Source organism: Barbus barbus (genome assembly GCF_936440315.1).
Source record: "Barbus barbus genome assembly, chromosome: 43".
Classification (NCBI taxonomy): Eukaryota; Metazoa; Chordata; class Actinopteri; order Cypriniformes; family Cyprinidae; genus Barbus; species Barbus barbus.
Window position 1 is genome coordinate 25,808,489 of NC_136721.1, and position 11,631 is coordinate 25,820,119.

Consider the following 11,631-nt stretch of genomic DNA (forward strand, 5'->3'; position numbering starts at 1 on the left):
AGATATCTTCAACACCTCGCCGAGTCAGGCAGTCGTCCCCACGTGTTTCAAATCCACAACAATCATACCGGTACCAAAGAAATCACCTGTGTCCTGTCTCAATGACTACCGTCCCATAGCACTGACTGCAATCATGATGAAGTGCTTTGAGAGGCTAGTCATGCATAACATCAAAACCAGTCTCCCCAACACACTCGACCCGCTCCAGTTTGCATACCGTCCAAACCGCTCTACGGACGATGCAATTTCCTCCACCCTCCACCTGGCTCTTACCCACCTAGAAAATAAAGACTCCTATGTTAGAATGCTGTTCATTGACTTCAGCTCGGCATTCAACACAATAATCCCACAACAGCTCATAAATAAGCTAAACCTGCTGGGCCTTAACAATTCCCTTTGTAACTGGATCCTGGACTTTCTAACTGGAAGACCTCAGTCAGTCCGTGTCGGCAACAACACCTCGAGCACTACAACACTGAGCACAGGTGCCCCACAAGGCTGTGTGCTTAGCCCGCTGCTCTTCACACTGCTGACCCACGACTGCACTGCCAAGTTCAGCTCCAACCACATCATCAAGTTTGCTGATGACACAACAGTGGTAGGTCTCATCAGCAACAACGATGAAACGCACTACAGAGAGGAAGTGGCACAGCTGGCTGAATGGTGTGGCACAAACAATCTGTCTGACAAAGGAGGTTGTGATGGACTTCAGGAGAAACTCCGTTGACCACCCCCCACTGACCATCGACAGCTCGACTGTGGAGAGAGTCAGCAGCACTAAATTCCTGGGGGTGCACATCACAGAGGATCTCACCTGGACCACCAACACCATGTCACTCTCCAAAAAGGCACAACAGCGCCTACACTTTTTCCGCCGACTGAAAAGAGCAAGTCTCCCTCCACCCATCCTCACCACATTCTACAGAGGCACCATTGAGAGTGTGCTGACCAGCTGCATCACTGTCTGGTACGGGAACTGCAGTGCTGCTGACCGCAAGACCCTCCAGCGGACAGTGAACACAGCTGCAAAGATCATCGGTGCCCCTCTCCCCTCCATCCTGGACATCTTCCTTACACGATGCTCCAGCAAAACCAACAGCATCGTGAAGGACTCCACCCATCCCTCCCACAGTCTCTTCCAGCTCCTACCATCAGGAAGACGGTACCGGAGCATCAGAGCCCGCTCCGCCAGACTGCTCAACAGCTTTTTCCCCCAGGCTGTGAGAGCCCTGAACTCAAACCACCCCGCCCCCCTCTGAAACCCCATGCAAACCCCTACCTCCTGAACATGGACCACCCCCCACCCCAAACCTTACCATACCAAAGAAAAACTGTATGGAACTTTATTTTTTTTTTTTTTATTCTTATTTTTCTTTACACTATGGACACTCTCCTCTATGTGCACTATGGACACTTTACACTATGGACACTCACACTTTACACTATGTGCACTATGGACACTTACACTTTACACTATGTGCACTATGGACCCTTACACTTTACACTATGTGCACTATGGACACTTACACTTTACACTATGTGCACTATGGACACTTACACTTTACACTATGTGCACTATGGACACTTACACTTTACACTATGTGCACTATGGACCCTTACACTTTACACTATGTGCACTATGGACCCTTACACTTTACACTATGTGCACTATGGACACTTACACTTTACACTATGTGCACTATGGACACTTACACTTACACACACTGCTGCGTGTGCACAATCTCACAAAAGACTCAGCAATATATGTATGTTTACATGCTCATGCACTACAAATCATCCTGCACTGTTCCCCAACCAGCTGCTGACTCAAATGTCTCCCTTTGCACATGTACAGTATTTGTGAAGCATTCGTATAGTTTGTATTTTTTATCTTCTATTTTTTAGTTTGTATAGGGTAATATTTATGTGAAGCATTCGTATAATTGTATTTTTTATCCTTTATTCTTTTAGTTTGTATAGGGTAAATACTTATATATAGTATACTTATAGTTAAATCTGTTAGTTGTGTATAGGTTTATAGTGGTTTTTTTTGTTTTTTTTACTTCATTGTTGTATGTCTGTATTTATGTAGCACCGTGGTCCTGCGAGACACGACATTTCGTTCCACTGCATGTCCCCACATGTAGCGGAATGACAATAAAGCTCAACTTGAACTTGAACTTGAACTTGTTACAAATGACGACTGCTGTTATACATCCAACAACAAAACATCTCAATCACTTAGGAGTCATTCTTGTCTACATCTGCTCCTGCGATGAAACAATGGCGGACTAAAGACAGCTCAATCAGGCCGGGTCTAATGTAAGACACCAGTCCAGTGTGTTCTGAAACACTACTGTCAATCAAACAATCGTGGGCGGGGCTTGGGTCTGTGTGGCGCCACACAGACAGACATCTGAGATCGGCTTGATTTGAGAAAGAGGAAATGATTTAACGAGATTTTAAACACACACACACTGGGTGGATTTTATCATTATCGGGTGGTTGTGTACACGCACTGCCAACCAGAGGTGTAAAAAGTACTCAGTTTTACTCAAGGCAAAGTAAAGATAGTAGTGAAAATTTTACTCAATTAAATTAATTGTACTCAAGTATTAAAAAAGTAGAAGTCCTTTTTTTCTGACAGACATACAGAAGTTTGGTTAAAGGGAGAAAACGAAACCAAATGCATTGGCACAGGTCAAACACATATCTAGTGCAGCGATAACAATTCAGATGCAGCACAGTTATATGGCAGACTAATTATATGAATTAATGAGCAAATCATGTAATTATTAAGATTAAAAAAATATTAATTGAGAGTCCAAATTCCTACTCAATGCATCATATAATGACATATTATTAATACAACTTATCCACTACCTGGTAAGAACATCACTAAACATTAATTACTATTAAGTAAACAATGTTCATTTAAACACTTTTTTTTGGAGATTTGTAACATTTAATTAAAAAAAAACAATTCCCACAAAAATAATTATTATTTTAAAATTTTTATCACTGATTTTATTTGCACTCAGTCTTGTGCATTCAGCCAATATATTACACCGCTAATGGCTCTATCAAAACTGATAGAATAATGAATAAACAAACAAAACAAAACTTTGCTACCTCAACACGCTTCCTCTGATTTGATGGTGAACTTTTGAACTGAGACAAGTCATAACTGAAGTAGAACTGTGTGTGTGTGTGTGTGTTTGATGCATGAAAACAATGATCATTAGTTCTCACATCAAGCACGCACGTTTGAGCTTCCGTTTCCCATATTTAATGTGCATCAGATAAAATAAAAATTGTATGTACTGTTTGTTTAAATAAAATTATAAGGAGTAAAAAGTACTGTTTTTTTCTTCAGAAATGTAATCAAGTATAAGTACAAGTAGTCAGTTTACATTGTACTTGAATAAAGTAAAAATCCCCCAAAATAATACTTAAGCATCAGTAATCAAGTAAAATTACTCAAGTATTTTACACCTCTGCTGCCAACAAACATTCGTTCAAACAACTTGTAAAGGTGCATGTCGCATCCGATGATCCCTTTAAACCGAGAACAAAGAAAGCTCTAGTTTATCAATAAATTGTTAAAATGTTAATGCAGTCTCCTTGCTGTTTTTCTCTGACACATTCGTAATGATTATATCTGCCAGTGTGCTGTGGCAAGCTTTATGTGTGGCAAGCTGGCCCCCATCTTCACACAGATCTTCAATAGATCACTGGAGCTGTGCAAAGTCCCCTCATTATTCACTCCCCCACCTACAATCCCTGCCAGACCTGAGACTCGAACTCACGACCTTCGTGTTACAAGTCCAACTCTCTATCTCACCCAAATACAAACATGTATTTTAGATTTTTGTAAAAATATGACAACAATCACATATCGGTTGTCTGAACCAATGAGCATTAAGCTGTGTCATCAGTCAGTCGTTTCCCATCATGCTTTTGATCAGCACAGTCAGTGGACAGCAACCCACCCACCGACTCTACATCACTGCCTGCTTAGCTCCACCCACAAATTCCACATTACTGCCTGTTTTGCTCCTCCCACCAATTCCACATCATTGCCTGTTTAGCCCCGCCCACCGATTTGCACATGTAGAAGGTAAATGACAAGAGTGGTGTCTGAGTTTTTGATCGGTCTTCCCCCCATGTTAATTGATAATTAGTTAGAATAAAGAATGTTGTGTATTAAGGGATAGGCACTCTTTGTGGGATGGTTTCTCAGGAGTGGCTCTTGTTCAGTACGTAAGACCTTGCTGACTCATTCACATTTTGCTTCTTTTGCATTTCTCAGACATCTTCGTAAGATGAGAGGATGCCTACAAAAATGGCGAGTCTTGTACAATCAGGCCAGGAACACTGAATAAGGAGATTAGAGCGGCTAAGAGAATGTACGCTTAAAAGTTGGAAGATCAGTTCACTTCCAATGACCCAGCTTCAGTGTGGAAAGGTCTGAAAGCAATCACCAACAACAAGACACCCTCCCCAGCACTGAGGCGAATCAACAACTTTCTGAAGACCCAAATTAGTTTTATTGTAGATTTGAAACCCCCACACCTGGTCTGACCATCTCTCTACACAACCGTTAACACCTCCTGCAACCCCCCTCTCTCCCACACCTGCACTTCAGATCAGTGAAGATGGTGTGCGTTACGTCTTCAGAAAGAACTAGAGAAGAAAGGCACCAGGCCCAGACGGTGTGACAACAGCCTGACTGAAATCCTGTGCTGACCAACTGGCCCCCATCTTCACACAGATCTTCAACAGATCACTGGAGCTGTGTGAAGTCCCTTCCTGCTTCAAATGCTCCACCATTATCCCCGTCCCAAAGACACCCAAGATAACATCATTTAATGACTACAGGCCTGTGGCTCTAACGTCTGTCCTCATGAAGTCATTTGAAAAGGGAGGCTGGTGATACACCGTCTGGGTGCTTTCCTTCTTTTGTTCTTTCTGAAGACCTAGCACACGTCATCTTCACTGATTTGAATTGTAGGTGTGGGGGAGAGTAGAGGTTGCTGGAGGTGTGAATGGTTGTGTGGAGAGGTGTTCAGGGCAGGTGTGGGGTGATCTTTCAAACCTACAGTAAAAGACATTCAAATCATCTGCCAGGTGTTGATTCTCCAGAGTGCTGGGGGATGGTGTCTTGTAGCTGGTGATGTATTTCATACCTTTCCAAACTGAAGCAAGATCACTGGAAGAGAATTTGTACCTAAGCTTGTCAGAATAATTCCTCTTTGCGACTCTGATCTCCTTTTCCAGTGTGTATTTGGCCTGTTTATACAAGACTTTATCCCCCTTTCGGTAAGCATCTTCTTTGGCCTGACGGAGCTGTCTGAGTTTTGCAGTGAACCATGGTTTGTCATTGTTGTAGGTTAAATGAGTCCTGGTAGGAATGCACATATCCTCACTGAAACTGATATATGAAGTTAGTCTCTGTGAGCTCATCCAGATCGGTTGCAGCATTTTCAAAAACAGTCCAATCAGTCAGGTCGAAACAGGCTTGTAGATCCCGCTCTGTTTCATTAGTCCATCTTTTAACAGTTCTTAATACAGGTTTTGCAGACTTAAGTTTCTGCCTGTAGGACGGAATAAGATTAACCAAACAGTGATCAGAGAGTCCTAAAGCTGCTCGTAGAACCGAGTGATCTGTGTCCTTTATTGCTGTGTAACAGTGATCCAATATATTACTGTCTCTGGTGGAACATGTGATGTGCTGTCTGTATTTTGGCAGTTCGCGGGAGAGATTTGCTTTATTAAAGTCACAGAGAATGATTAAAACAGTTCTCCTGTTAAATAAAGGTGACTTGACTTGTCACTCAAAACAGTGGAGATGATCGTGGACTTCAGGAGAAACCCCCCTAATCTCCCCCCACTCATTATTATAGACAGCACTGTGGCAGCAGTGGAGTCTTTCAAATTCCTGGGAACAACCATCTCTCAGAATCTGAAGTGGGACACTCACATCAACTCCATTGTAAAAAAGGCTGCCGAGAGGATTATTGGTGCTGCCCACCCTTCAAGAACTGTATATATCCAGAGTGAGGAAAAGGGCTCAGAAAATCACTCTGGATCCCTCACATCCAAGCCAGCCCCTTTTTGAACTTTTGCTTCAGAGCCTCAAATACCAGGACAGCCAGGCACAAGAACAGTTTCTTCCCCCAGGTAATCGACTTTATGAACAGTTAAAAGCCCCCCCCCCCCCCCCCCCCCCATTGTGCAGTAAAGATGCAAATAACCTTTTATTTATTTGTTATCACCTACATCCTAGCACATCCCTGCGTCTCATTCTATTCTATTCATCATCTATAGCACAACTGTACATACAATTTATTTTAATTTTTAAATTTATTTTTTTCTGTTTTTGCCTTCTACCCACTTTGCTCTGAAAATTGTATTGAGGTTTATTTACAAGAATTGCTAGAGAATGTCTTATAGTCTTATACATTCGCAAAGATGCAATCAAATTTTTAGCAAATATTCAAAACGATACATGGAAAATAAATATACATTTGTTTAATATGAAATGTGTTATTTTTTTAAACGAGAGATTCTGCATACCGTAGTTTGAGAACCAGTGATGACAGAGCTTTGAATACTATATAAAAACATCCTGGTGCTTATCTACTTTGTTCATGTTTTTTTTGTTGTTTTTGTATTTCCACTTGTTCTTGTGCTGTAGAAGTGGCAATAAATAAATATTCAGTATGATGTCGCTCTCTACAGGTCATTGTTAGCATTACAGCAGATCAACAGCTGAGAGAAAATAATCTCATGAACACATTAACAGTAGCAGTAAAAATGAACAATATGACTTCCTATAAAGCTGCTTTGAAACCATCTGTATTGCACGAAGCATTAAATAAAACAGCTACATCATGTCACTTGCAAAAGTGAAAACTATACATGTAGTGATTTCAAAGGTTTACTGTGTTCTTCAAGCTTCTGTAGCCTATCCTTGCATATTTCTAGTACTTTTATTATATTTTTAATACATCTTTCTTTAACAACTTGTATTTGTGTCTAAATGTGCACATATGTATAATGTTACTAAGTTGCCACGCAAAGCCATAACCTATAAAGTAATTTGACTGTGAATCTGAATCATACAGTGACGTGTCGCTCTTTACAGGTGACTATCAGTATCACAGCACACATCTGAGAGCAGGTCTGCATCACATACATACAGCATTTGAACTTTACAAATACAGCCTCAAAACTTTAATGCATTTAAATATTTCTAAATATCTGTAGAAATGAATGATTCGTCACAATAATACACTCTGAGCAAAACTCATGCATGGTTTAATTATCATAGAAACTAATTTCACATAAGCATAAACATTAGTTTTCTCTGTGATCTAGTTAAATGGTTTCCCCTGAAGATCCCTGACATGAATGATGCTGAAGTGAGGTATGTTACCGCGGTAAAGGCAGTCAGCAGACTTCATGCTGGATAACTGCTGTGAATAGCTGAGTGTGAGAGCTGAACCCGTGACGGTCATGAGAACTTCTCAAGAGCTTTGAGTCTGAATCACACACACACCAGCAGCTCTCACAATCACTGCAGACGCTCTCCACAATCACATTACACAGATCAGGTAAGAGCTCAGGCACTTCCACTAACACACTAACAAGATACAGGCTTTAAATGAGGTTTCACTGCATCTGCTGCATGAACATTTCATCTAAGAATTTGATGTCATTTATTTTTTCAGACTGTTTTTCCACAGCGAGTCACTGAATGCTTAGTTAATGTTAATGCATATTAGATATTAGATGTGTATCAAATAGATTTGTTATGAAATTCAAGATATGTAATTCTGAAGCTGGAACAATGACTGTCCAGGTTAATTGACAAAAAAAAAAAAGATTAGTTAAAAAGGACATTTTTTAAATACATTTAGCAAAATAAATACATTTAGTATCTATTTTTTGGTTGTTTTTGTTTTTTTGCATTTTGCATTGTGGCATCATTTAACACCTAAAATTCTCATTTATTATTAATATTTAAATTGCATAATTTTTACATCATGGTACTATTAATTGCACTATTATTATTATTAGATTAATATTTTTTAAAAAAGCTTATCAAGTTGTTTATTGTTTATCTTAATTATCATATGAATAATGTTACAATTAAAAATACATACTATAAATTTATGGTACTAAAAGTATGCTTCATTTTCATGCAAAATATAATTTCATATTTCTCTTTTGAATTCAGGGTGAAAATAAACTTGATTCATCATGACAATAATGTGACAAAAACATTAATGGTACTGAAAGCATGCTCAAATTTCATGCAAAAAAAACGTGGGGTGAAATTTAAATTACATTATGATGACAATGTCACAAAACTATATATATTAAGGGTACTAAACATACTTAATTGTCATGCAAAATATAATATCTTATTTAAATTAAAAATATAATTATGACAATATTACAAAAATATATTACAATTACTGAAAGCAAGCGCACGTAAAACACAACTTCTTATTCATTCTTCTGAATTGTGTTAGAATTTAGACCTGGACATATGTTCAAGAGATTCACCTTTTAATTTATAAATCCATCTCATCCTACAGCTGAAATATACGGTTGTAAATCACTGTAGTTTGTCATATTCAGTGTTGTGTAGTTTCTAATGTGCTGTTATTGTTATTTTCAGGTGTTTTGTTAATCATGTCTTACGGTGGATCAGATTCAGGTTCTCGAGGTGAATTCAGCGTTCATTTCTCCAGCAGACGTGGAGCAGGACTCATCAGAGCTGAAGAGTGTGTGAAGATCCCCTCAAACAGCATCAAACACCTGCAGCAAACTATAGACACTTCATCTAAACTCTCTCTCTCTCTGTGTGTGTGTGTGTGTATGCGCAGGGCTGCAGGAATCGCTTTACTGGCCGTGATCCTCACAGCGCTGCTCATCCTGGGCTGCTGGTATTACCGCCGACGGGGCGGATACAAGATGATCCGGGTGAGTCATGTGATGTGACCCACGGGACGGTCAGGTGATCACAATGTTACCCCAAGAGCATCAGAGCAGAGCAAAGTGCCAAAAACTGCATTACTGTAGTACATCATGATGCTTGCAACACCAAGGTCATGGGTTCGATTCTCAAGTGAATGCATGATAATACACACCTTAAATGCAATGCAAACCACTTTGCATAAATGCATCTGCCAAATGCATGAATGTAAATGTAAATAAATGCAAAAGTAGCATGTTTTAAAAAGCTGCTGTACTTCTCAGTCAGGATTCACTGAGCTGCAGCTGTGATGATTGTGGGATTCACTCATGCGTTTGTCATGTGATTTCTTACCTCTCATCTGTGTGTGTGTGTGTGTGTGTGTGTTCAGAGTGTGGGAAACAGCGGTCATTCGTGGAGGGAGATGATGAGAGCGGGTCAGTACAGCGAGTCTGGATCCGGAGAGGAGAACAAAGTGGCCTTGAACGAATTCAGCAACCTGCAACCAGCGGTACACACACACACACACACACACACACTTACCTCAGTGTCCAAATATACTGACAGTCACAAAAGTTCAATGATTACTGATATTATAGTGAAACTCACCATCTGGGTTTTGTAAACAGTTGCTAGGGCGTTGATTTGCGGTTGCTAGGGTGTTCTGGATTATTGCTTAAAGAGACAAACACACACACATTAAGAAATAATTTTTGCAGAACGTGCAAAAAAAACTAATAGTATTAGATTAAATAGAGTAAATCTGGCTTAAATAGAAACTTAAGCAGTAATATTAATTTTTATTATATATATTTTATTTAAAATTGTATTTACTAGTAATAGTAATTTTATATACTGTATATGCACTTAAATTTATTTTATTAGTTTTTTTATCCTGTCCGCAATGAATTAACCTGAGTTTTTTCTCTCTCTACCACATTTGGTTTCAAAGAACGTTTAACCAAGCTCTTGTTACCCAGAATTCCACAGGAGATAAAGCAAGCATGTGACCTGCTGCAGGGCTGAAAGCTTTAGTTTGCGTCATCAGTCGTGATGTGAGGATTACAAACGACTGCAGTGTGTGTGTGTGTGTGTGTGTGTGCGCTCAGCTGCTGTTCTCATGATCAGACCAAAGGATCAGAAATATCAGTCTCATGATAATTCACTGAAATACTGTAAAACTATTAGTACGATCCCCCTGTAAAATTAAAAACTAAACCAAAATCATCAAATTAAGTGCGATCACACTTGTACATCTCTTCAGATAAAAGCATCTTCTAAATAAACAAAAGTAAATGTTATCTAGTTTTATGTAGTACACCTTTCACGTTTGTTCACTCACATCAGATGTGGTTTAAAGCGGTGTTTCTCCTCTCTTCCAGATTCCTAACGCTCCTCCGGCCTACGAGAAGATCGCCACCGGACCTTCACCTCCTCCTTACTCACCATGAGTCACAAAATAAGGACAATCTGTGGATTTCTGTAATGTTTGAGGGATGATCGGTCACACAGCAGAAGTAATGGTATACAGCAGGAGTGGTCAACATAGGTCCTGGAGACCCACAATCCTGCAGCGTTCAGCTCCAACCTTGATTAAATCTCATCTGCCTGTAGCTTTCTATTAATCCTTGGACCTTGATTAGCTTCTTTAGGTGTGTTTGATTTGGGTTGAGCTGGACTCTGAGGGACTGTGGCTCTCCAGGTCCGACGCTGGCCACTTCTGGTATACTGGAATCCTACCAAAGCATGTGGACTATAACATCTCTGACACTGCAGTGCCTTTAACACAATGTCATTCATCAGATATGAGGATAATAAAGTTTAATATCCATTTAATCCAAAAAAACGTTTGTATTAGTTCAAAATATTTCAATAGAAAACATCTTTGCACCTAAAACTGGTGAGACGTTCTCAGATACAGTTTTAAATGCTGTTAGATAGGAAGCATCAGTAGAGTAGAGATTTCTCATATATAGTTTATTTCTGTACACATTCGCAGTATTGTCTTCTAATGTCCTGTTACTGATGATTTACTTTTAATAATTTATCTTTATCAAACATATGTCTGTATTTCTCTTCCAAATGTATGACTGTAAAAGTGAACAATAAAACTTATATTTACATGTTCCTTGAGCTCCAGACACCTGACGTGGGAAATCTCAGGCTCACCTATACGAAGTAAACTACGTTTCTATGAAGAAATGCTGAGCTGCTTATGCAGTGAACACCATCACTGCACTGTCAGGAACTGTTTCATGAAAACTGTTCAATGCAACAGAATAAAACATTAGTGTAAAGCACAAAATACTGCATTTGCTTTCATTATCCATTTCAAGTGGGAAAAAAATCTATTTATAATAACTTGTCATCTAACACAGGGATTCCCAAACTGGGGTTCATTAAGGAACTGCAGGGGCTAATAATTAAATTGCAAAAAAAAAAACAAATCTGACAATAAAAGTCAAAATAAAGCACTTACTAAAATATGTGTGTGTGTGTATATATACACACACCATGCTGTTAAATTATATCATAAAATCTCAGAAAATTAGGCCAAACGGATTCAGCCAACAAAAATGCTTGGGAATCTCTGATCTAATGTTTAAACAAGCTCAAAAGACAGGCACAGTACACCAATGTTT

The 11,631-nt window shown here is 39.3% G+C and overlaps 1 protein-coding gene across 1 annotated transcript; it reads left to right on the top strand.

Moving 5' to 3' along the window:
* Positions 1-7,566: 7,566 nt before the first annotated feature.
* On the top strand, positions 7,567-11,290 carry LOC306862826 (melanoma antigen recognized by T-cells 1-like). Its single transcript, XM_079405840.1, has 6 exons — positions 7,567-7,619; positions 8,693-8,798; positions 8,901-8,997; positions 9,381-9,500; positions 10,372-10,525; positions 10,692-11,290. Exons 2-5 carry the CDS (start codon positions 8,707-8,709, stop codon positions 10,438-10,440), a joined length of 378 nt encoding a protein of 125 aa, XP_079261966.1. The 5' UTR covers positions 7,567-7,619; positions 8,693-8,706; the 3' UTR covers positions 10,441-10,525; positions 10,692-11,290.
* The last annotated feature ends 341 nt before the right edge of the window (positions 11,291-11,631 follow it).